The sequence below is a fragment of the Dunckerocampus dactyliophorus genome, chromosome 2 (genome assembly GCF_027744805.1).
Source record: "Dunckerocampus dactyliophorus isolate RoL2022-P2 chromosome 2, RoL_Ddac_1.1, whole genome shotgun sequence".
NCBI lineage: Eukaryota > Metazoa > Chordata > Actinopteri > Syngnathiformes > Syngnathidae > Dunckerocampus > Dunckerocampus dactyliophorus.
The window spans coordinates 48,527,271-48,554,511 of record NC_072820.1 but is presented as its reverse complement, the minus strand read 5'-3'; the positions used below and the strand labels follow the sequence as shown (position 1 = coordinate 48,554,511).

Genomic DNA, 27,241 nt, shown 5'->3' with positions numbered 1-27,241 from the left:
TAATGTGCCAAATGAGCCTGCGGAAGTGTCACCGCAACGTTGGAATTTGACTGCAAGGATCTTGAGAATGGAACCTAAAAGTTGACATCATCATTGAGCCTTCAAGGCGCAACGTTAGGTCAGGACGCGTGGGAACGCACGCTTCATTAGCACAGGATTCCTCCGGGCTGACAGCGGGCGCTGCTCTCCTACTATCACCCCTACTTTCTTGGACGTACGTCACCATGGCAACCAGAAAGCATCAAACGGTTTATGACGTGGAGAGATGGATGTCTTACTGATGGAAACTACAAAACGCTGTTTTTTTTTTGGAAGGTGGTTGTCATGGCGACAGTAAACACGTCCCTGGAACGCTGCACGGGGGCAGACATGTTTTTTTGTTTATGTTTGGAAAGACAATGGCAACGAATTTGTACAAAGTCATTCAAACAGTCATCATTGTGTTTATATATTTCATACTTTAGATTTCATACGCGAGATTCCACTTTTAATCTGCTTTTCTTCTGTTTTTTGTTTTTGTTTTTTTACAACGCAACTTGAAAAATGGAGAATATTCAAAATACACTTTAAGCTCACTCGGTTCTTTTCTTATTTACACAAATGTACACGAGAGGAACCGCATAAAAAAATCTTTCACATCGTTCCTTCGAGTGTCCCGCTGTGACCCCCGCCCTCCCCAGGACTAAATGGAGGTGCTGTGGGTGGCGTCAATGACTTCGGGTATGGGTCCTGCGGAGACCGCCTGGTACAGCGGCATCTTGCCAGGGCTCTGTCGGAAGAGCCCCCCGTTGGGGGCCCTGTGCTTGCACTGCACGCTGCCCCCGAGGCTGCTGCTGCTGAGCGGGTGGTGCGGGGGCAGCGTACTGCTGCCAGGGAGCTGGGAGGGGGGTAGCGTCCTGCCCAAGGTCCCCCCAAGGTGAGGATGGGCTAGAGGAGGCGGCGGCGCCCCCTCCCCTGGCAGGAAGGTGGTCACAGCGAGGCCCGGGGGCACCATGGCCGCCTGGCTGGCCCGCATGCTGCCGATGTCCAGCGCAGAGATCTCGATAGAGGGCCCTGGGATCTGCTTGTGGGCCAAGTCCTCGTCCAAAAGACTGTTCATACGACGATGGACCTGTTCCAGGTTCACCTCCTTGTCCTACAGGGGTGGGGGTGGGGGGGACAGAGGGGGGAGGAGGAGGGACACAGAGGCTGAGATTGGCCACGGCCCGCTTTCTTTCCATCCTGCTGGGCATGCAGACCCCTTTGGACCCAAAAGAACTTGAAATCAAATTTGGTTGCTGAGAAGTGAAGACTGGATGTCTGGACCAGGATTTTGTTGTAAAACTGTCCTTTACTGCTTGTCATCAACCAACTCATTAATTAGTCATTCATCAGCTAGACATGTTGATGAATCAACTAGTCTTAATCGATGAATCATTCATCAACTAATTGTGTTGATGAATCAACTAGTCTTAATCGATGAATCATTCATCAACTAATTGTGTTGATTAATTAACTAGTCTTAATCAATGAAACATTCATCAATTAATTGTGTTGATTAATCAACTAGTCTTAATCAATGAATCATTCATCAACTAATTGTGTTGATTAATCAACTAGTCTTAATCAATGAATCATTCATCAACTAATTGTGTTGATGAATGCTCATTAAGCAACTGCTCATTAAGCAACTCGTCCATCAATGGTTATTCAATCACCTATTCATGTTAACTAATTAGCTACTCATTAATCAACTTGTTATTGATGAACTAGAAATAAACTAATCATTCACCAACATAGTGTTGATCAGTTATTCATCAACTAATCACTGATGAAGTAGTTATAATTAGCGAACAATCAACAAATTATTCATGAATAAGTCATTAATCATCAGGTTGTGTTAATTAATTAAACTACAATCAGCTTGTTATCTTTATCAACTAGTAATTAATCAAGTAGTTATGAATTAGTCATTAATCAACTAGTCAATCACTTCATCATTAATAAATTTTCAACTTTGTCAATCAACTAATAGTGTTGATTAATCAACTAGTCAATCAACTACTTATAAATCAACTGGTCATTAATCAACAAGTTATTAATCAATAATCAGCAGGTTGTGTTGATTAATAAACTAATCATTAATCAATTAGTCAATCAGATTGTCATCTTTATCACCTTGTCATTAATCGAGTAGTTATTAACTAATTAGTAATTAATCAACTAGTCGTATTGATTAATCAACTAGTCAATTAATCCACTTTAATCTACTCATAAATCAACTAGTCAATAATCAAGTTATTAATAATTTAGTCATTAATGAACAACTGGTGTTAAGCAACTAGTCATTAATCATCTCGTCATCTTGATTAATCAACTAGTCATTAAACAAGTTATTAATCAATCAGTCATACTCAACTAGTCATTCATCAGCTTGTCATTAATCAACTAGTCATTAAACAAGATATTAATCAATTAGTCATAATCAACTAGTTATTAATCAACTAGTCATCACACAAATAGTTACTAATCCGCTCTACAGCTTGATTATTCAAGTAGTCAATCAAGTTTTTAATTCATTAGTGATTAATAAACTAGATGTTAATCAAGTCGTGATTAAGCAACTCGTCGGTCACTAAGTGAAGTCCAGTGGTGAAAGGCAGGTGAGAGATGGAGATGATGTCACATTTCAACATTTGATATTCTTGTTGAATTTTGGCTTCAGGTCATCAAAGTGCGACAGTTTACAACAAAGTGCTCTGAGAGGTGTAGTGATATTAGTCCGAGTAAGTCATCCCACTGACACACACACATTGACGCTGTGTATCCATAATACACACACACAAACACGCGCACGCACACTGGTTTGTTTGGGTGTCGTTGCTGCCCCTAGTGGCGGGTGTCATAACTAAAAGCTCTCTGCGTGTCTGAGGGGAGGCGGTGGACGTGTTGGATGACATTTGAGGACGTGGAGGCCTTCAGAGGAAGTCAAGTAGCGCAGTGAGAGCACCTCCTGCGAGCGTGCACGTTGACGCGGCCGCAGAGGGTGAACTTGTGTCGGTTTTGCCGTATTCACACTTTTTTACAGCCCAGACATGAGCTCAACGATGCGTCGGCAGGCCAATGAAAACATCTCAGTGTGTCTTAGTGTTTGGACCGTCGTTAAAGACAGACTGCCGTCTAAGTGCAAAACAAACAAAAGCACGGGCGCCTCAAAAGCTTCCAATAATTAGAAAAACAAACATCTGCATTCACCATCGCTCCCCGCGGGGTGCGTTTTACAGCGGTGCCCCTCCCCCACCACTTTGTGAAGACTGTGGCAGTGGAGAATGCTCCTGTGCTCTTCCTGACGCTACTTTTACTACTTTTACCACCATTTTTAGCACCTTTAGCGTCTTTGTCCCTGAACTGTTTGGGTTACATTGTGTCAAAATAAAATATTGCCTATGACTAATATATATTCTTACTATTACTACTAGATATTATTACTAATATTAGACTAATAATAGGACTAATATTCTATGAAAAATACACAAAAGTTGGTCAGTATTTGTCATGCATTTTACTATTGGTATCAAAACAAATAAAAAAATACCAAAAAGGTAAACGATATCAATATTGAAAAAGAAGCCAAAAAAGTAATCCGTACCGGTTTTGTAAAAAAAAAAAAAAAAAAAAAATCCGAAAAGGTCACTGGTATTACAAAAAAAAATCTCCCAAAAAGGTAATCGGTATTAGCATCAGAAAAAAATTATTTTTTTTTAAATCCAAGAAAAGGTCTTCGGTAGCAATATCAAAAAATGACAAAAGGTAATCTTTATCGATATCCAAAAACAAATGACAAAAAAGGTTATTGGTATCGGTATTGGATATAAATGCCAAAAGGTAATTGGTATTGAACCCCCCCCCCCCCAAAGGACAACCATCTGTATCAGAAGAAAAGGCCAAAAGGGTAATTTGTATTGGGAAAAAAATACCCAAAAAGGTAATCGGTATTGGTATCGGAAAGAAATTCCAAAACAATAACTGGTATCGAAAATAAAAGGTAATCAGTATGGGGAACAAATGCCATAAAGGTAACTGGTAGTGGAAACAACAACAACAAAACATTAAAAACGGTATTGGAAACAAATGCCAAAAAGGTTATCTATCAGTTATAAATCGATATAAAAAATGCCCAAAAAGTAATCGGTATCACTACTTGATGAAGACAAAGCTAACATGCCCGACTGAATGTGTCAGTTCAAATCCAACCAAGTGTCGATTGAGGCTTTAGTCGTTATTGCTCAGCATTTTTACTGACATCTTTGATGTGTGGATGTTTAGACGAACGAGTCCTGTTTTTAAGATTGTTTGTCAGCGAGAGCGCCTCGGTGGTGGTGTTTTCTTGAGGAGAGTTTGAGAGCAGCTCTATTCTGACCTGTGCCAATCGCATCTGCTTCATCCCAGCCTCTCTGTCTGTCTGTCCAAATGTCCCTCCTCCCCTCCGACGAAGCCGTGCAGGTAAAGTCATTATAAGTCAACGGACCCGAAACCATAGCCAGCCTGTAATCCTTAGCGACCTGCACGACAGCACACAGGCAAGCGTCAATCACAGGATGCACACATCACCTGCAGGAGGACGGCCACGCCCCCCTGGTCCCACCCAACGTCTGCCCACACTTTACTTTATGGATCCTGCCTCACTGTCCTACCGCCCCCTGGTGGCTACTTGCACAGCGTTACGCTCACGTGACCTGTCTTATAATGACAGGCGTGCTCAGTCATGCGACAGAGTATTAAACTGAGATTTCGTGAACTTACGTGAAAAAAAAGTTACATTTACAAGAAAAAAAGTTGCAAATTTACAAGAAAAAAAGTTGTAATGTTACCTTCACCCAAGCCCAAAAGTCACATAAGTCCCCCCTTTTCATAGCTGTCTCAGGCAATGCCAGTTACGTATGTTAGACTAAAGTCGTAAATACTGGAAAAACTCCAAATATTACTAGGATAAAGGGAAAAAATGTGTAACTTTATGTTACGGGCATTGCCTGAGACAGCTATGAAAAGGGGGGACTTATGTGACCATTGGTCTTGGGCATGTGGAGGGGGCGGGGTAAGAAGGACGTGAGAAGGGTTAGCCATGCTAATCTGTTTGTGCTCAACTGCTGTGTTTTGCTGCCACGTCATAAATAAAAGCTTGCCTGAAGCAAGAGGAAAGAGCTGAAGAGCTATGCTCTATTTCCCCTCTGACACATATGACTCCATGACCCCTAATGTTACCACTTTACTCTCGTAATATTACGACTTTATTCTCAAAGTAAATTTACAACTTTATTCGCGTAGTATAACAACTTAATTCTCGTAATGTTAGGACTTTTTTCTCGTAAATGTACGACTTCATTCCGGAAATCTCAGATTGTTTTTTTCCCCCAATGTGGCCCTGATACTCCGTCGTACAGTCATTTCTTACAAAATGAGTAGGGAACTGACGTGACGTGGGGCTGGGGGCTAGTGGGGGCGGGGCAGTCTAGATTGCATAAGCTAAGGGTGTCTAAATTTTCCGGCAAGTGTCACAAAGTTAAAACAAAAGAAGCAAAGACTGCGGGGCCATTTTGATATTTGGAAGAAATACAACCCATGCAAACAGTCTGCATGTCAGCTTTGTGTTAAAGGTGACAAAGTGTATTGTTAGTACCGTTACTAATGTTAATTTGATGGATTTATTTTCACTTATTTAGTTAATGTATTTCATTTATGATATATTATTTTATTATTTTAATTTAGCATATATTTAGAAAAAAAAATATTATAATTTAAAAAAGAAAAGAAAAAAATGAAAAACATGAGTCAATTAAAAAAAAAAAAAAAAACAGGTACAGGTGGGTAAATGGCACCCTGGGCCGCACTTTGCACACCCCGGGAATGCGCAGTCCATATGTGAGCTGAAAGGCCTCAGTGGCGTTCAAGTAAAAAGAAGATTGCGGCAGTAAAAGCAAGTTTTATCAGCGACTTTGAGTGTTGGAAGCATTTTATGAAGATGTCAGAGTATGTAGGACATCCCTGAGTGGCCTGCAGCTGAAGCTCGTCAGCTTTCACGGCAGAATAAAAGCAACAATAACGCCACGCCGGTGTCTCGGAAGGAAGTCTGCCGGGCGCTCGCTCGTTTTGGCAGCCAAACATGCAAGCTTGATGCCGTGAGTTAAGTGTGTGTGTGTGCGTGTGCGTGCATGTGTGTGTGTGTGGGAGGGTTCAAATAAACAGATGGGGTTTGGTGTGTTGGTGGTCGGGGGTGCATGGCTGCTGGAAGGTAAGATCAAATGGAAGGTGGGTGTGGGTTAAAAAAAAGACCAAATCTGATTTCAGTCATTTGGCTGACATGTCTACTCTGTCCTGTCCCCCCCCCTCCATCACGCTACCGGGCGGCGCCCCTCCTCCCCACTCCCGCTCTACAGCTGGGTGTACTGCAGCTCCACTAAGTCTGGGCCTGCCTCTGCAGCGGGATCCTTAAAGTAGAGTGTGGCAGTGTCCTCCCCCCGCCGGCCCGTCCGCCGTGCCCTGTGCTCGGTCACCTCTTTGGGCTGCTCCCGGCGGCACCGGTTGCTGCTCCACCACGCCTCCAGGCCGGCCACCAGGCAGGCCAGCAGCAGCCCGGCGGCCAGGATGCAGAAGACGCCCGCGAAGCTGTGCAGCTTGAGGGAGCGGCCGTCGGGGTGGGCGCTGGCGTGGCTGCTGAGGTCGCAGCGGCCCGTGCGAGGCCACCACTTCTGCTTCATGATATCCAGGTCGCCTTTCTCCTGCAGCTCCAAGATCCTGGAAGAACGCACGACACGGGTCAGTCCACCCCCACATCAACATCACACTGAAATCACACTACTGGTCCACAGGTGGCGCTCCCCACCCTCTTTTAGCTCCTTACTCTTACGCAAAATGACAACAGGCAAGCAGTGCCTCTGATGCTAACTTGATGACCAAGCTGCAGGCTACACTGTGACTCCCATTCCATGTGTTCATCATGTTATACATGAAATAAGTGTGTGCTGCTTTTTGGGACAGCACTCCACTCAAAATGAGGTGTACACAGTATACTTGAAGTGTACTGATGGAAGTGTTCATTTTAAGTATGACACAACGTACGTATTTGTGAAGTGTTTTGTTCCTGGTCTACTTTTCTCCACATGATCCAGCTTGTTAGCTCTGCTGGGAAAGTTAATCTGCTCGTCATCTCCAAGTCACGCTGAGGAGCTGCTGCGCATCTTCAAGGTCTACCTTCCCGGGATGAGCGTGCATGTTTTTCCATGAATGGCGTGCCCGGTGACACGATGGCGTTCATCATTATGATTAATTTGCCTGCAGCCAGGATGACATTGATGACTGTGTGTGAAATGTAGAAAAAGCTCCACTAATAAGGCGGCCATTAAGCCGCAGCTGTAATTCCCGTCTCATTATGGCCGCTTACATGAGGCATTAGACGGCGCTAATCAATGTTTCGGGGCAGGCGAGGGGCTTTCGGGGGGATTTTGGATCAAAGGCAAGTCATTTGGAAGCAATCAAGTGTCATCTGGAGCTGCTTGAGGAAAGCCATTGTGTTATTACACAGCTTGCATGAAGGTGATTGTTTTTTATGCGCAATACATTTTTTGATTTCAAGACCTGCATGTTTGTTTAGTCGGCAGACTGCAGAGCTGCAGGGGGGCACTCACACATGGGCTCTTTCTCAAATGGAATAGTTCTGTCAGTACACTTCAGTAAGTATGCTCCAGTGGGCGACAGCAACGTCCTAACACTCCAGAAATAAAAACACATGCAACAGGAAAATGCTGCAAACAAAAAAAAATTTTGCAATCACATAAACACTGCAGGATCAAAAACTAACGCAAAAGCGAAATACTGCAAATGCCAAAAACACACAACCCCCCCAAACACGCATGGGAGAAATGCTACAAGTTCACAGAAATAAAACGGAAGTTAACCGTGCTACCACGAAGTTCGCCAGGCTCCCAGAATGTTAGTCAGGCCACTAGGAAGTTAACCTGGGTACCACGAATGTATCCAGGCTACCAGGAAGATCATTAGGCTACCAGGACATTAGCCAGGAGGTTATCCAGGCTACTAAGAAGTTATCCAGGCTACCAGGTAGTTTGTCAGGCTACCAGGAAGTTAACCAGGCTACCAGGACATCAGCCAGGAAGTTAGCCAGGCTACTAGGAAGTTAGCCAGGCCTGCAGTCACAAAAGGAGTGTAGGAGCTTGACCGCAGGAAAAAGCAACAGGAGGTGCAGAGGAGTGCACGGAAAGCTCAGGAAAGGTCAGAATGCAAGCAAGTCACAGGTAAGAAAAGGAACATTTGTGAACAAACCAGCTCTAGGTCCAGCTAAGAGTTAAGTTAAGTAGAGCCACCATCATCATCATCAACAGGTGTGCTCCACAGCTCCCTCCAACAGGTGTAAAGGTAAAGAGATGTAACAAAATTAAAAGCACTGAACAGGAAACGTCAGAGACAGAGATAAACCAAACTAAACCAAACCACAGCAACAGCTCTCTTTAGCGTTCTAACAGCTTCTAGAAAAAAAACATGAGGTGAGAAGTTTGCTTTGACATCATAAAGCAGCTCTCACAACAATTTGCTTTATTTAAACGGACTCAACTCATCGTGAACATGATGAAGGTCAGAGCTTCTCGATCCCTCCGACAACCTGCGGGCTCACAAAGTCTTCATTTGGCTTGGTGGAAGGAAGCGTGGACGTCGTCAAGCATGGACTGGAAGAACCAGGCGTGGAGATAAAGTGGCAGCCGAGGGACTTGCCGTGAATGTGATGACATCCATTGTGGAGGAGAACAATGGTGGACTCAGATTGACACCTATGCACATTTCTTGGTCCTCCCACAGCGCTCAGCTTTGGGTCTGTTGGTGTCCTCTGGACCCGTCTGTATCACAGCTCCATTAAGGACCAGACTTTTGTCTCCATTCAGCGCCACAAATGAATCCCAAACAATCAAGAAGATTAAGGAGGAGCGTGTGGAGGGCTGGGATTTGATGAACCTGAACGTGGCCGAGGACACCGAGGCGCCGTGAGAGGGAGGACGCGATCAGGTCTAATTATTCCTTCTGGAATGTGAGCCGCCGACCTTTTCAGATCCCATTTCAACGACACCCGCAGCGAAACTCTGCAATTTTTGCTAAACTCCGATGACAAGCAAGTGATGTCATCCCTCATCAAAACAAGCTCACCGCTTTTCCGCTAGCTTGACTTCAGTGCTTTAAAGTGATACAAATGGAACGTGCAGAGAAGAGCATCTGTTTGAAAGAAGGTCTCACACGGTCAATGTGGACCTGCTGGATCTGGTGAAAACAGTCCAATCCAGGGGTGTCCAAAGTGCGGCCCGTGGTCGTTTTTTATTGGCCTGTGGCACATTTTAAAAATATAATTTAACAAGAAAACAAAAAAAGCCACAATAGCAAAAATGTAAAAACCAGCAGAAACTTTACAAGAATAAAGTCAAAGTACGAAGAGAAAAAAGTCATGATTGTACGACAGTCACGTAACAATCACGAAAAATAATGTCATTGTAGTAGCATAAAGTTGAAATATTGAAGAAAGGAGACGTTATTTTTTATGAGAAACAAAACAAAATAAAATAAAGTTGTTATTTTTGAAAAATTACGTTGTGGAAAAAAATGAGTGATAATTAAGAGAAGACAATTTACAAGACAAAATTTGAGACAGTTGGACAATTTTTAAAAGCATCAGGAAAGAGGGGGAAAAAAATCAGCTTTAATTTGATGAGAATAAAGTCAAAACATTCAGAGAAAAAAGCTGTATTCTAACGAGAGAAAAAAGGTAGCAATTTTTCGAGAATAAACTTTTGGGGAATTTTGCCCATCATCCACAATCCTTATGTGAGACATGCATTCTAAAGACATAAAAACAGATTAAAAAAACGGTCTCTTTTACTGCACGTAATGAGATCCACCTATGCCGCCTGCAAAGACCGCCATTAAAACACCTCCAAAAACCTCCAACTAGGTTTAATGCTTTTATGTCCATGCTGTGAGCATGTGGCAGTAACGGGCACATTCATGATGACATGTAATACTTACAGTATTTGCTTTATTACCGGAACTTCCTTTCTCTGCGCATTGATTTCACAGAGCAGCGTCGTAGAAAACAACGCCTACACCAATAAAAACACACCACCACTGGCGGCATCTCCGACATGTAGCTTTACCTTTCCGTAGTGGTCTGAGGCGTTGTGCGGGCGAATGTGTGGTGAACTACTCGGTGTGTTACGGCCAAGTGTCAATGCGCCAGCAACGTAGTTCGACTGGCGTTACTAATGATAATAACAGTGTCACTGTCGCTTGGTTAATATGCACGTGACATTATATGTAAATGGAGCGTTGTTGGTGCTTTTTGGTCCCATACGTGCAGTACTGAGCTGTCTCCTTTTATCTGCTTTCGTATCTTTTCGAACGCACAGAAAAGACAAAGACATACGTGTTCATGTCTCACATAAGGATTGCGGATGATGGGAACAAAATTCCCCAAAAAAGTGCAGTTTTCCTTTAAAGCTTAGAGTTGATATATTAAAGAGAAAAATGTTACTTTTTAGAAGGCGTGATATGAGAAAACAAAACAAAATAAAGTTGTGGAAAAAGTTAGTCTGTTACGAGAATAAAGCCAATATATGATGGGAATCAAGTCAGAATTACGAGATGAACATTTACAAGAAAGTTGAAATATTTGGGGGAGAAAAAAAGCAACAGCAGAAATAGAAAACAGACGTAATTTTAAGAGAATAAAGTCAACACATTAAAAGAAAAATGTCATAGTCTAACGAGAGAAAAAGTTGCCAGAACAATCTTGTAATATAAGGAAAAATAATGGCATTCTAGTAGCATAGAGTTGAAATATGAAAGAAAAAAATTTATTTTTTAAAAGTCGTGGTATTAGAAACAAAATAAAGTGGTAATTTTTGGAAAATTTGTTTGTGGAAAAAGTTCCAATATAAGGGGAATAAAGTCAAAATATGATGGGAATAAAGTCATAATATTACGAAAAGGAAATTGAAGATTAAATTGAAGATTATTTAAGCTTTTGCTTTACAAAATATCGAAATGGCAAAATTGCATCCTTTCATTTTTCACTATGTGGCCCTCGCTGGACAAACTGATGTAATCCAAAACTTTGGTGGGTTACCAAACCCCACAATAAATGTGCATTGTTTCCATAGCGACAGCTGATGAATGATCCTCATGAACGAAGGAGGCCTACATGACTCAGCAATTACGCAAACAACCTGAGAGATGTTTGTATTTGTTTTCAACTTTGGTGCGTTTGCCTGCTTCCTGTGGCTGGAAGATGGAGACGAATCGATACGAGACGGATGAGAACCTTCCCGCATTTGGGGAAGTTGTTGATGACGCAATGTGGAGATTTAGTCAATGATTCCTCAAATCGCTTTGGGATCAATTTGTGCTGAAATGATTTTGCTAAAGATGTCCAGCTGCAGAAAGAGAAGCACGCCGTCGTCATCATCCGTGCACTTCCTGACGGCTTAACCGACTTTAGCATCAACTTCTTCTCTCACAGTAAAAAAAAACCCAAACATTTTGCCTGCAGGTCGCTCTCGCCATCTCTCTGACGTGAGAAATAAGTCCGAGTGGCACTTTTCACCATCCGTCTTGGCTGTGAGAATCTTTGAGGTCGTCATGTCAGCACGCCGCCGCCAAAAACCTCCAAAATCATCGTTAGGATTTTTGTGTGACCCGCATGCTTGCTTTTGATGCGTTGTCTTCCTCTTCTCTTGCAGCACGCTAGCTCCAGCTCACTCAGCACCAATAAAAAAAATAATACAAAAATGTAAAAAAAAAGAAAAAAAAAAGGAGGAATCTTTGCTTGTCTTGATGGTGTCAGTGCACCTCATTCTAGAACGGGGTGGCCAAACATTTCCCAGCGAGGGCCTCATACGGTAAAATCAAATATGGGGGCTAATTTGATATTTTACATTTTGCAATCCAACCCCTGCAGATATGCTGACAAGTTAGTATGCTAACAGTCATCCCTCACCGCTTCGCAGTTGGAATTTCACAGCTTCACTCATTCCCGGTTGTTAAAGGATTTTACGTATTTGCCTAAATTTAGCATTTTCAAGCATAAAAATGGCTAAATAAAGTAAAACACAAATATAAAGCTTTCAGAAGACGCATTCAAAGATGTGATATGTAGTATTGTACACTGGTCACTAGGTGTCAGTAATGTTACTGTAATGTTTGGTGAGACACACAAGCTTCAGACCTGATCTCCGGAACAACAGGCTTTTGTTGCGGGTTTGAATTCTCTCTCACAACAGGCACAATAATCCCTAATAAAAACACGGGCTACTGTAGCAGCCGTAACCCACGCCAAGCTGAAACTCAACTCTGAACCCGCCGACGTCACTTCCTGTCCATCCTTCACTCAGGTCCCCTTGGGAACACATTTCCAGCAACACACACGAGCACGAGTCTTGGTAATGTCTTAAATATCTTCATTTCTCTTATTATGTCTACTATATTGGGTAATAGGAGTGTAAAGGTGACTATAGGGGTGTTATTTCATGTCTAGAGGGCTCTAATAATGTTAAAAAACGGATTTAGAAGATCGTAAACAGGTTTAACTACAAAAAATATTCCATTTATAAATAAAGAATCCAAAATGACATTTTTTTCTCCGATTTATTACGACATGCTCGTACATTTTTTTTGTCGTAGTGTTACTATTTTTCATATTAATGTTATGACTTTATATAAATAATTCTACTTTATTCTCAAAGCATTACTGCTCTTTTTCCATTTTTCTTGTCATTTTTATTTTTTTTAGTTTTGTTGCTTAACTCATTCAATCCCAGACATTTTTCAAACGACAACCCCTTCAGTACCGGCCAGGCCGGTACTGACCGTTCTTTCAAGGCACACAGAATATTGTGTTCTATGGCTGTGTAAACATGGACCCTACCAAAAGAAGGATTAGACTCCCGTCTTTCATCAGGAAAAAAAAAGCTTGTTTCTACCTTTTTCCATTCTTTAGTAATCAGCAGTGCAACATCGGTAAGTTTCAGGAAAATATCAGTTCCTGACTAGAAAAGGGAAAAAAAATGCTTTTTGTGAAAAGACACATTTCAAACATAACTTTGACACAAATATATGTTGCTTTTGTGACAGCTCAAATATCTAAACAACAATACCAAAACATAACACAAAAAGGGGTTGTTTTACATCAAAATAACAATTTACACATATAACACCATGACCTATTTACAATTTTCACATCTGGAACTGAACTATGTGTGCGCTCACGTGTGCACACAATGCACGCTACACTCCTCCACGCTCTCTCACTTCCTCCTTCCTGTCATGTGTGATTCTTCCATTGAATGATCCGTGCCGGGCTCTTACCAAATGCACTTCTGCCACCTTGTGGCCGTTTTTTATGGCTTAGAAGTGCTCTGAAATGTTAATGCATTAGTGCAGAGTTGCATCATCACCTCTTTTTGCCTCTCGCGCAAACAAAAAGTAAAAGACGTATGACTACGTTGTTGGGATCGGGCGTTGGGGATTATAAAAAAGATTGAATGAGTTAATTGTGTTAAGTGTGCAAAGGGCCAACGCGCTTTCACTGTCGTCTGTTACTAAGTGATCTTGAAAGAGTGGCTGGTTAGAGATGTATACGTGCTCACTTGAACTTTGTAGTAAACTCCAGCATCAGGCACAATCATCATGAGGCACACTTTCTGTTGCGTGTCACCCTTAAACGAGGAACATTTATAGTTTTTATTTTGCTATGACTTCTTTCTTGAATTCAATAGTGTGTCAAAGTTCTGCCACAGCTGTACTCAATAAGAAAAAGTCAGAAATACGCAGTGCACTTGAACGCCTCATCAGCGCAGGGCGAGAGAGTGCTTATGAGAGGAAGAAAGGAGACAGATGCAAAGTTGTGCTGCTCTTATCTTTCTTCATAAAAGACACCCCTTCACTTGAATTGACGTTACAAATGATGCGTTCAATGACCCTGTGACATACAGCGAAAACCTTTCATCCACGCAGGTCCTGCGGGGGACTTACTTTTGGGAGAAGAGGTCCCTGTAGGGGCTTCCGTGCTGCATGGCGATGCCGTAACCTTTGCTGCTGACGCCGCTACCCGACACGGTGATGGTGCAGTCGTCGTCCGTCAGAGCGGCGTACTCCAGCACCGCCATGTCCCACAGGAAGGCGAAGGGACTCTTCTTGGCCTGCACAGCAGCGACATGATGCTGTAACCACGGTTACACAGCTCATTCCAACGTCTAAAAAAATAACAATCGGGTGCCACATCTATCTGTGGCCGGCCGCCACACCTTGCGTATTCCCTCTGAGGGGCTGGACACGCAGTAGTCCATGCCGTTGTTCTTGCTGAGGCTCCTCCACAGCTCGGCGTAGGTGCCGTCCTGCTCCAGGGGGTTGGTGCCTTTGTTCCGGAAGTAGTCGTACACGGCCGAGTCCCTCACCGTGCCGTAGTCCACGTCCATCTGCCGCGCCAAGTCCTGGAAGGACCTGCAAAACATAAAGAATGTCTTATGGTCTGATCTGACGTGGGTTTTTTGTGTCTGTATGCAAAGTTTGTCAGCGTATGAAATGAAATGAAAAAAACCCACTCGGTACATGTGCAGGTACATACATGATACACGTTGATTGGCTTCCTCCTGCTGCTGCTGGAGGTGTCATTGTAGCAAAGGTGCAGGTAGCAAAGAAACATGAATGATAAGCGGTGGCTTGACATTCCGAGCGCGTGGGGGTCGATCCATTAGCGTTCTACTTGCCTAATAACAATCTTCACAAGACAAGATACTCTTCACCAGATCGCATCCTATGCAAATCTCCTCTCGGGCATGCATTGAATTTCTACAAGAGCCACGACTGGCGTCGCATTAGTCGCCCTACACGGATTTCCTGATGAAAATGTCAAGTATGGATCGGCTCTTTTGAGGAGAGACGAGGGAGGAGCCGCACCCGTGTGATGAGGAACTGCTCACTTGAGATGAGCATGCGACGCAAAACCCAGGAAAAAACAAGAAAAAGCTGTACTTCTACAAGAAAAAGTAATATTTATTATTTCAACATATTAAAAAAAAAAGAATTTTACAAAAATCATTGCAATTTTACAAGATGAAAGTAATATAAGAATAAGTCATCGTTTCAAGCATTTTAAGCATTTTATAAAAAATAAAATAAAGTTACTGCTGTTTGATTTTTTTAATTACAAAAAAATCTGAATTTAAAAAAAAGGATTGGCATTTTTAAGATAAATGTAAAATGAAAATAAATTATAATTTTATGCTAAGAAAGGTTGAATAAAAAGCCTAACCATGAGAAAAAGTAATCATGAAAAAAAGACAAAAAGTTGTACTTCTATTTAAAAAAAAAGTAAAAATTATTTAAATATATTTAAATATTCCAAGATCTGAATGTGATGAGAATTTATTGCAAATTTACAAGATGAAAATAATTATAATAACAGAAAGTAAGTAATATTGATATAAGAATAATATAAGAATAAGTCATGATTTTATGAAAAATAAGTTGTACTTCCAGGAGAACAAGTACACTTTTTTATGAGAAAATACTGCAATTTATGAGTAAAAAAGGCTGAACAAGAAATTATGACAATTTTACAAGATGAATGTTGTTATTACTATGAGACTATATCATAATTTTATGAGAACAAAGTTTGCACTATGAAAAAAAATAAAAAGCTTTACTATTAGAAAGTTATAATATTATGAGAAAAAAAATTAAAAAGTTGCACTATTTTTTTTAAAAAAAGGTAAAAACTATTTAAATATTACAAGATCTGAATTTTACAAGAAATTATTACAATTTTACAAGATAAAAATCACAACAGAAAGTAAGTAAAGAATAAGTCTAAAAGTAAGCTTTTTTTATGAGAAAATACTGTATTTTACAAGTTGACAAAAAAGGCTGAATATTCCCAAAAAATCTAAATTTAACAAGAAATGGCTGCAATTTTACAAGACACAAGAACAGAGAGTCATATAAGAATAGATCGTGATTTTTATGAGAAAGGAAGTTGTACTTCTATGAGAAAAAGTAAGCATTTTTATAAGAAGATACTCCAATTTTACAAGTAAAAAAAGATGGCATATGACAAAAAAAAAATATATTTTTTTGCAAGAAATGACTAATTTTACAAGATGAAGGTCATAAGAACAGAGAGTGATATTATAAGAATAAATCGTAATTTTATGAGAAATGAAATTTTACTTTGAGTATTTTTTTTATTATTTTTCATTATTTTTAAGTAAATAAAAAAGACTTAATATTACCGAAAAAATCAAATTTTCACAATAAATAAATTTTACAAGACAAAAATCATAATATGAGAATAAGTCATTTTGTGAGAAAAAAAATGACAAAAATACTGCATTTTTACAAGTAAAAAAAGACTGAATATTAAAAAAAGTTAGTTTTTTTTTCCAGTTTTACCAGACAAAAGTCGTAATATGAGAATAAGTCGTAGGTTTGTGAGAAAAAAAATGAGAAGTTAAAAAGACTGAATATTGAAAAATATTAACTTTACAGAAATGATTGTAATTTTACAAGATGAATATCATTATATGAGTAATTCTATGGGATAAAAGTAAGCATTTTTATGAGAAATATTAAAACTTTACAAGTAAAAAAAAGATTTAAAATTGCCAAAAAAAATCGGAGAAATGAATGCAACGTTACAAAATGAATGTCATAATCATAGAGAGTAATATTGTAGGAATAAGTTGTAATTTTATGAGGAAAAAATGCTAAACTTTTACAAGTAAAGACTGAATATTACACAAAAGATTTTTTTGTGTGCAATTGTACAAGACAAAAGTCGTAATATGAGAATAAGACGTAAGTTTGTGAGAAAAAATTGGAAAACTACTGCATTTTTACAAGTAAAAAAGACTGATTAAATGATTGTAATTTTACAAGATGAAAGTCATATGAACAGAGAGTAATATCAGAAAGAAATAATTTTATGAGAATAAAAAGTTGTACTTCTGTGAGAAAACGTGTGCGTGTGCGAGTGTGTGAGTCAATGAGGATGAAGTGGACCTTCATTAGTGCTGGTGAGCTTGTTTTCCAACTTATTTATGAACTTCATGTATTTTCTACCTAATTAAACACTTTTGGACAGCAGCAACATGAATTAGTTACAACTTGAATGCGTGTGTGTGAGGAGTTTACCGTATGGCGTGGTCCATGCGGGACACGGTGAGGTACGCTGCCAGGTTGGCGGTGTAGGACGAGCACACGATGAGCGTGAAGAGCCACCAGCTGCCCATGACGATTCTCAGAGCCACCGAGCCCACCACGCCATCCCCACCTGCGCGCACACGCACACGCACACGCACACACACACGTGGACTGTTGTTACACGATAAAAGACTCACATGTGATAAGGGGGTCAAACCTGTGCCGCTTTGGTTACAGGCCACGTGCAGTGGGTGAGAGTGCTCCTCGTCTACAGTGAGCGTGGAATCTGCAAGGCTGCATCCAATCAAAATTCCTGCTTGGCCTAAAAGGTTTCCTAGGCAACCTGCTTGGCCAGCAACTGTGCGTGCGTACGTGCGTGTGTGTGCGTGTGCTCGTTGAATTGAGCTCCAAATTGTTCCTTAATGACTTTTCTCAGACTCCAGCAACTCAGTGATCCAACACAGCGCTAATTCACGCCAGCATGTTCAGCACCTCGTTCCTGCGACACTTCCTGCAGCCAACTGTAACATTTCTTTATTAGCGCCCGCGTCGCCACGCTGTACCCGCGACGGCAGCGAGCGTGGGCGAGCACATCAACGCTCCGGACGTCTCTCACCTTGCTGGACGAAGGCGCCGTAGACGATCCAGATGGCACTGTGGAGGGAACCGGACCCCACACCATTGGCGGGCTGACCCGGCGGGACGTTCCGCGCGGAGGAGGAGCGCAGAGCCTGTAGCCTGTTGAGGAGGAAGATGAGCACGCCCACCACGGGAATGGCGGCGGCGATGCAGGCCCACACGGCCAGGTCAAAGGGCACAAAGAGCGAGAAGATGTTGATCTTTTCTTCAGGTTTTCTCAGCAGGATGCCGACGCTGTAGTCCAGGTAGCGCTTGCTGAAGTCCACCACATTCTCCCGCTCCGGCGTGATGGTGATGGCCGACACCGCCAGGTCGGCTTTCTGCAGGGTCATAAGCGGCACGTCAGCCAATCAGAGGCCAGGGTTTGGCGTGACTCTGAGTTGATGTTCTACCTTGTTGATGAGGTCGCCGATCATCCCGTTCCAGGAGCCGTTGGGAAGCTGAGATCCGTATTTGCTGTCGAGCACCTGGAGGAACGTTAAAAGTAGCCGTCAGGACGGAGATGACTCAAATTTCAACACTTTCAGGTCACATTTTCAAGAGCAACCTGATAGATCTCGTATTTGAAGCCTAGGAGCTTGGCGAGGGCGTCCAGAACGTCGATGGAGAAACCTTTGTACCTTTTGGGCTGGCCCAGAATGTTCTCAGCCACCATGACGAACGGGTCCTCCTGCGACAAGCACAACTTTATTTCTATTTATTTTATTTCGACTGTGTGAAGGCGGAATGTTTGGATTGGAGGTCATCACGGCGTGGAGCGTGACACCTGACCAAGCTGGAGCGGATTAAGGCACTAGTTAATACAGAGCAGGTGTGCAGTGTGCAGATCGGTGTAGTGCAGGGGAAACTGGAGGTGTCTCACGAGAGCGGGGTGAAGGTATTAGTCTCGCTTGGTTTGACGAGCGTCTCGCTGCAGCAGCACACCGGGAAGACACTTGGCTGTTTGTATCTCTAAAAGTCATCAAGACCCGAGGCTCCGACACACCATCGATTCCTCATCCCCTCAAAAAGATGAGGAAGAGGAGTCACTCTCACTTCAGTCAGCGTTTGGAGGTAATAGGGTTACTGTTTTCCAGTAACGAGTAATTCAGTGAATTACAAAAATTAGAACGCTGTTACCGGCGTGAAATGTGGCACTTTTTTATGCACTAGTGATGGGAGTATAGATTCCGTGGTATTGATACAGTGGTGTGAAAAAGTGTTTGCCCCCTTCCTGATTTCTTATTTTTTTGCATGTTTGTCACACTTACAGTAAATGTTTCAGATCATCAAACAAATGTAAATATTAGTCAATGACAACACAACTGGACACAAAATGCAGTTTTTAAATGAAACATTTTAATATCCAAAGCTACATGGCCCTGTGTGAAAAAGTGGAACCTAATAACTGGTTGGGCTCCCTTAGCAGCAACAACTGCAGTCAAGCGTTTGCCATAACTTGCAATGAGTCTTACGGCGCTGTGAATTTTGGTCCACTCATCTTTGTAGAATTGTTGTCATTCAGCCACATTGGAGGCTTTTCCAGCATGAAGCGCCTTTTTAAGGTCATGCCACAGCATCTCAGTAGGATTCAGGTCAGGACTTGGACTAGGCCGCTCCAAAGTCTTCATTTTGTTTTTCTTCAGCCATTCAGAGGTGGACTTGCTGGTGTGTTTTGGATCATTGTCCTGCTGCACAACCCAAGTTGCTTTCAGCTTGAGGTCACTGACAGATGGCCGGACATTCTGCTTCATCAGAATTCATGCTTCCATTTATCACAGCAAGTCTTCCAGGTCCTAAAGCAGCAAAACAACGCCAAACCATCACACTACCACCACCATATTTTACTGTTGGTATGATGTTCTTTTTCCTGAAATGCGGCGTTACTTTTACGCCAGATGTAATGGGACACACACCTTCCAAAAAGTTTAACTTTTGTCTCGTCAGACCACAGAGTATTTTCCCAAAGGTCTTGGGGATCATCAAGATGTTTTCTGGCAAAATTGAGACAAGCATTAATGTTCTTTTTGCCCAGTGTCTTTCTTATGGTGGAGTCATGAACACTGACCTTAACTGAGGCAAGTGAGGCCTGCAATTCTTTGGATGTTGTTGTGGGGTCTTTTGTGACCTCTTGGATGAGTCATCGCTGCGCTCTGGGGGGAATTTTGGTTGGCCGGCCACTCCTGGGAAGGTTCACCACTGTTCCATGTTTTCGCCATTTGTGGGTAATGGCTCTCGCTGTGGTTTGCCGGAGTCCCAAAGGTTTGGAAATGCCTTTATAACTTTTTCCAGACTGATAGATCTCAATTAATCTCAGTTAAGTTATGTTTTAACTTGGGGGGGCAATCACTTTTTCCACACAGGGCCATGTAGGTTTGGATTTTTTTTTCTCCCTTAATAATAAAAAGTTTCATTTAAAAACTGCATTTTGTGCTCAGTTGTGTTGTCATTGACTAATATTTACATTTGTTTGATGATCTCAAACATTTAAGTGTGACAAACATGCAAAAAAATAAAAACTCAGGAAGTTGGCAAACACTTTTTTACACCACTTTTTACCGATATCGATTATTGATTCAGTATTCGGACTGAAGTTGATCAAAGGGCATCTTTGTCCCTCAATGGTAGCAATTAAACTATTTTGGATATATTGTGTAAAAATGATTCAGTATTGTCATTTGTTATGACTAATAATGTTATGAATACACATTCAAGTTGTTCAATGGACGGTATTTGTCATGTGTTTTATTGGGGTAACAAAAATAATTTAAAAAAAATCATACAAACTATAAGTATTGAATCGAGTGCCTGATTCACTCCAGTGAGTGACTCATACGAATTTGAGTCAGTAAAAGGAATTGAGTTTCCCATCACAATTCTCTTGTGTGGTTTAGAGATGTGACATATGCGAATGAATCGAGTCTTTTGAACTACTCTTAATAGAAACTGAGTTGCATATAAGAACGGGTCGTTCTTGTATTTTATACTCTTTTATGCGAACAATGACAACCGAACAAATGAGTTAACTTAAACGAGTGCCTGTGAGTCCCGATTCAGTAAAAAACTTGTGCAACAAATGTAAAGCTTGAAAGGAGTTGAATTAAAAAGTGATTCTTCACACATAACATGTTGAGAAACTTCAACGCATCTTCAAGTTCAGTTCCGTTTGGTCCGGTACAGTACTCTTACGCTCACATTGCCATCGTCTGAACTTGTTGACGTCTGTAAGTACAAGTAACAAGGTGTCGTCGTACCAGCAAGGTGACCACTTTGACCGTCACTCCCTGCATGCCGTTCTCAATGCGACTCTCCTTCAGGCTCCCGTTCAGACCGTTAACCGCGTCCCACGTCGCCAGCTGCAAAGAAGACCAGGAGACAGGATGTCAACCACACACACAAATTATCAGTCACCCATACGAAGCCAGAACTACAGTATTTGTGCTTCAACTAAAATGATGGGGGATGTAGCGGGACCGACTGGACAGCCTTTGCGCACATCAAACCGGGGTCCACAAATGAGAGTTGATCAGCACTAGCAGACGAGCTAAAAGCCCGAGCTGTCAACTCGTCAACTTTCCTGAAGTCTATGATCATCTCAACCGTCTCCTGGGCGTTCAGTTCCAGATTGTTGCGGCTGCACCACAACACCATCTGGTCCACCTCACTAGCAGATTCATCACCGCAAGAAGGGAAGTAGACAGCCCCGGAAGGATCTGGTGTTGATGGTCACAGTGTCCGAGCAGCACATGCTGCCTGCGGTTCGTCAGGAAGTCCGCTATCCACTTGCAGATGGAGTCGGGCACATTGAGCTGCGAGGGCTTGTCCTGGAGCAGTGAGAGTAGTGTCGAAGGCAGAGCTGAAGTCCACAAACAGGATCCTGAAGTAGGCTCCTGGGGAGGCCAGATGCTGCAGGCGAACTGAAGAGGGTCCAGGAAGGGGGCGGTGACGGTCTTGAGGTGGGGGAGGAACAGGCACTCTAAAGACTTCATGATTACAGATATCAGCGCCACAGGTCTGTAGTCATTGGGTCCTGTGGTCCGTGTCTTCTTGGGGACAGGAACAATGACGGATGATTTAAAGCAGGCTGGCACATGACTCTGGCTTGCCTCCAGGGAGGTCCGTGTGCAGTGTCTCTGGATAGAGGTCGAGACACCATTAGACCCCAGGGTCTTGTGGGGGTTAAGTCATCTGAACTGTTTGTGCACATCCTGCTCGTGGATGAGTGGGGGTGCGGGGATGAGGAAGGGTCTGTAGTGGCCGCTGATGAAGTGGCCTCTGTGTGGGGGGGCAGACGGAGGCGTTAAGAGTCCTTGATGATGCGATGAGTGAAGGTTTTTGGTGGAGTGGGAGTGTCTGGAGGTGTGTTAAGGGCTGATAGGCCAACGAAACAAGATTGTGGGTTAGGGCTTAAAGCTAGCTGGCTTATGTAGCTTCTTTTCTATGAATCCATTGAAGAAATATAGTAAGAAATATTTTACACACTATTGAAGCGTTAGTATTGTTAAATGAATTTAAAATCAGCCTGTTTGGTAAATAAAGCTTACCTGAAACGCTGCCTTTTTGAGGACATGCATGACACCATGGCTTCTTATGGGTTAAGGCTAAATGCTAGCTGGCTTCTGTAGATTGTTTTCTATGAATTCATTGAAGAAATATACAGTAGTAAGAGGAGTTCACTTGTAATAACTGACACCCTGTTAAAGCATTACTACTGTTGAACGGCTTTAAAATGAGCTTTTATGGCAAAAAAAAAACGCTTTTGGAAATGAGCATGCTAGCTTAACTGACAGGCTGCCATTTTGGGGACACACGTGTCACCACGGCTTCTTACGAGTTAAGGCTAAAAGCTAGCTAGTTTCCTTGTTTTTTTTTTATTTTTATTAATTAATTGAAGAAATATCGTGAGAAGAGTTGAATTGTAATATTTGACACCCTATTAATGCATATTTCTTTTTGTTAAAATCAGCTTTCTTGGTAAAAAATAAGCTTTTGAAAATGAGATAGCTTAGAATATCAAAAGTGATCATGTGACCGTCAGCCAGGACACACAATGACCTCATTAGCTCAACATGGACCAGCACATGCCCCCAATCGTCCCTCTGAGGGTCATCAAGAGTGCATGTGTAGCACACGCACCCCCCCCCCCCCCCCCCCCCCCCACACACACACACACGCACACACACACGCACACACACAGTGTTGCATAATTAAGAGTGGCATGTCTGAGCAGCCATTTGTCTGAAAGGCGTGTGTAAGGTCGTGTTGTTACGTGTTCTGCCGGACTAAAAAAACAGTCCACTTGTTCAGGTTGACCAGGGGGAGGAGCTACGGAAACCTGTCAGAAATAGAAAACCTTGTGTTCGTGCGTGTTTGCGGTGAGAGGCGTGCACGTGAGCGGAGTCCGGGCCGAGCGGCTCTGATGGGCAAGGCGATGCGGCGAGTGTGACCACAAAGTCCAGAGCCACAATGTGCTTTTGATTGCGAGCAGCTGCTTCTTGTCAGCAGGCGAGCCGGCCGTTCACACAATGAACCCGCGGGGGCATTCATGCTTGATTGTGTGTGTCAGCCTGATAGAAAGCATCCCGGTCGCCATGGAGACACACTCCCCCCTCCCAAATCCTCCTGGCATGCTATCGATAGGCCTGCATCAGATTAGAGCTTGTGCACGTTGAATTATGATTACTCGTCATCTCAGCTACAGGGGAATAAAACAACAAAGTGCACATTAGCGGCGGCGGCTAACAAACAACGTGACAGGACGTGTTAATTAGCCCGCCGTGATAAAGTCGCGCTAACACGACGCCGACGCCTGTCTTATTGTTCCTTAATGGCCACCATGCGCTTCGCTCGCCCATGTGACAGCCTTCATTAAGACGGGGCGCAAACATGGCGTCACCCGTAATGATCACATCTTGGCTGCCAGTAATTAGAAGGAAAGCAAACAAAGACATTAAATGGGAATGAAATGTATAACATGCTATATTGGCACGGTGTGAGTAAAGAGCGCAGCCTCCGGATTGACTCTTCATCTTGTTTGAACACCCAAATGCAGCGGAACCCCGCTCTATTATTCCGTTCCGAGACCACCCACAAATAGCAAATAAACGCAGGTGAATGAGACGCCCGTCAAAATGTCTATTTTCGTCACAGGGCTCGCTCCAGCATTCCTGCCACGACCAGATGCAGAAAACTTGTTCAAGCTTTTGAGAGTTCCAGGTTGGAGTATTGTAACTCTCTGTGAAGAAATCTTTAAAGACCTTTCAATTAGTCCAAAATACTGCCGCACGAATCTTAACCGGAACCAGAAGAAGAGATCATATCCCACCCGTATTAGCCTCGCTGCACCGGTTACCAGTCAGATTTAGAATTGAGTTTAAAATTCTCCTTCTTACATATAAAGCGCTACACGGTCAGGCACCAGTGTATCTTGACGAGCTCCTAGAACCCTATCAACCCAGGAGAACACCAAGCTCCCAGAATTTACAATTACTTGCCACTCCTAGGATTTTTAAAAGTAGAATGGGAGGCAGAGCCTTTAGTTATCAGGCTCCTCTGTTACGGAACCATCTCCCCGACTCAATCCGGGGGGGAAGACACCCTCTCACTATTTAAAAGTCAGCTCAAAACCTACCTCTTTGCTAAAGCATATAGTTAGAACTGACCCCTGATACGCTGGTATCCATCACCCATCTGTCCCTCTACTCTATTTTTATATCTCAACCCGACCGGTTGAGACAGACGGCCGCCCCACAGAGCCTGGGTTCTGTTCAAGGTTTCTTCCCCAGAGGGAGTTAGTTATTCCTTGCCTCCGTCGCCAAGCGCTTGCACATGTGGGGTTTCAGTTGGTTCTCTGTTTTCATTTATGGACGTGATCTTCACGTGTAAAGTGCCATGAGATAACTGCTGTTGTGATTTACATAAATAAATTCTAATGAATTTAACTGAACATTTGTGGGGAGACAAATTCTGAAATAAAACGTAAAAAATACATATTTTATCATAATAATAAAAACATGCCTGTGAATATTCTCATTCATCCAGGTCATTGCATTCAATCTATCACAACTGGACTGCTCAGGTTGTCTTAGAAGACGTTTCGCCTCTCATTTGAGCAGGCGTGTCCCACCTAGTCTTTGGGCATGAAATCGGCTAGAGCTGTCCTATCTAGTCTGACTGGTGTGTGTCCCACCTAGTCTTTTAGCATGAACTGTTGGAGCCTGATGAGCGTGAATTTCCAAGAAGTAGGAGTCCTTATTTATAAATGCAATATTCTCATTGTTAGAGCGTAGAAAACCTGTTTATGACCTTCTAAATAAGTTTTTTAACATCATTAGAGTCCTCTAGACATGAAATAACACCTCTATAGTCACCTTTACACTCCTATTACCCAATATAGCGGACATAATAAGAGAAAGTGAAGCACAAATAAGACTCATGCTCGTGTGTGTTGCTGTAAATGTGTTCCCTGGCGGAGCTGAGCAGCGGGCAAACACGAAGTCACGTCGGGAGTTTGGCCATTTAGCTACTCATATGCTTGAAAATGCTGAATTTCGGCCAAAGATATGCACAGTTTGCTTCAATATGCAGATTTTTGACTAATAATAGGCTGTATTCAACCATGAAACAGAGTTTATTCATTAACAGCGTTTATTCATTAACATATTTTTTTTCAACTGTGGTAGAGTGAATCCGGTAAGCTTGAACTGTGAAGTGGCGAGAGACGACTGTATCTCATTTTCATAAGAGGGACCGTTTTGGGACATAAGGGTAAGGAGTGTGACATTATTGAAGAGCCTCAACGGCTACAACTTTCGTTGGCTCCATTTTTTGAGTTATTTTGCAGCCGTGATCAAAAGAAAAGCAAGAGACTTGAGGTGAGAAACACATGTGAAGTCAAGAAATAACTCATGGCAAAACAGGAAGCTGGTGTCCAACAATCATGTCTTCAATGAAAGTCAAAGTAACCTTAAATGTTCATTTACCCATTTCATTTAAAATTGATATGCATTTACAATTGTTTTGCGCATGTCATACTATAAAAACGTGTTTTATGCTAACATTTGCGTAACTGGTGTAACATGGCGTAACTGCGCTAGCTAGCAAAGAACTACAGCGTCAACCACTGATGACATCATAGATGAGCGACACAGCTGACCTGCGTTTCCTGTTGGTGCTAACAAGTATTGTCCATTTTAGAAAATTTTGACTGATTTTTCACGGCACACAGAATATTGTGTTGTGTGGCAATGTTCACATGGAACCTACCAAAAGAAAGATTAGACTCCCATCTTTCATCAAGGGAAACAAGTTTGTTTCTACCTGATTCCGTTCTTTAGTAATCGGCAGTAGAACATAGGTAAGTTTCAGGAAAATATCAGTTCCTGACTAAAAAACGGGAGAAAACCAGCTTTTTGTGAAAAGATTCATTTCAAGCATAACTTTCACTTTGACACACTTTTTGCTTTTGTGACAGCACATATATCTAAACAACTACACCAACATAAACGACACAAAAAAGGGATGTTTTACATCAAAATAACAATTTATTTACATTTTTCACATTTAGAACTGAACTATATGTGTGCACGCGTGCGCGCGCGTGCGAGTGCATGCATTAAAATTTCCCTACAATGCGTAACCCTCTTCACGCTACACTCCTCCACGCTCTCTCACTTCCTCCTTCCTGTCATGTGTGATTCTTCCATTCCATTCTTCCACTTATCAAATGCACTTCTGCCACCTTGTGGCCGTTTTTATGGCTTAAAGGTGCTCTGAAATGTTAATGCATTAGCGCAGAGTTGCATCATCAACTCTTTTGGCCTCTCGCGCAAAAAAATGTAAAATACGAATAAATACACTGTTGGGACCGACCGGGCGTTCGGGATTACAAAAACGTATAAATACGTCTTTGGTATTGAGTTAAGGACACAGTTGGACTCGCGGAGTGTATTAATAACACGACAAGACGAGTGCCATTTTGCACGCTAACCGGAAAATGTACGCAAACCGAGGCAAAATTTTCAACGATAAATGAAAAACATGCCATCTGGGGTTTGACTGTATTGAAATGTCTTCTGTGTGTTTTAGTCGGTGTGTGGTACAGAACATCTACCATCATCTGGCTTGAAATGTTCTTTATGCCACGAACCACTCGATGTCACAGCGCCACCCGCTGCTTGGGCGTGCACTGCAAGTGCGTGTTTTTATGCGTCTGAAGGCATAAAGAGTCGCGTTTCATTCCCGGGCTGCTTCCCGATTCAGAAGCGGTCAGTAAATAAACGTCATCAGATAAACGTCCTCACAGCTCGTGTCCTGACGTTCCGCTCTCTTCCCCGCGGAGCTCCAACATGAGGAATAAATCTGCAGTGCGCTCACCGCGGCGCCGCTCATGCAT

The 27,241-nt window shown here is 42.4% G+C and overlaps 1 protein-coding gene across 4 annotated transcripts in view; it reads right to left on the bottom strand.

Annotated features, from left to right (window-relative positions):
- Window positions 1-370: 370 nt before the first annotated feature.
- Window positions 371-27,241, bottom strand: part of grid1b (glutamate receptor, ionotropic, delta 1b) — a 163,343-nt gene continuing 136,472 nt past the window's right edge. For 2 of the 4 annotated variants that reach the window (XM_054769135.1, XM_054769137.1), the window contains exons 9-18: window positions 21,102-21,203; window positions 18,416-18,538; window positions 18,261-18,335; window positions 17,846-18,188; window positions 17,221-17,359; window positions 14,334-14,529; window positions 14,062-14,228; window positions 6,531-6,771; window positions 4,400-4,541; window positions 371-1,135 (exon numbers count right to left, since the gene is read on the bottom strand). In XM_054769135.1, coding sequence (XP_054625110.1) covers window positions 708-1,135; window positions 4,400-4,541; window positions 6,531-6,771; window positions 14,062-14,228; window positions 14,334-14,529; window positions 17,221-17,359; window positions 17,846-18,188; window positions 18,261-18,335; window positions 18,416-18,538; window positions 21,102-21,203 — 1,956 coding nt within the window. In that variant the 3' untranslated portion in view covers window positions 371-707. Of the gene's footprint in view, window positions 4,542-6,530; window positions 6,772-14,061; window positions 14,229-14,333; window positions 14,530-17,220; window positions 17,360-17,845; window positions 18,189-18,260; window positions 18,336-18,415; window positions 18,539-21,101; window positions 21,204-27,241 lie in introns of all 4 variants that reach the window. The other 2 variants (XM_054769136.1, XM_054769138.1) reach the window with 2 other exon arrangements.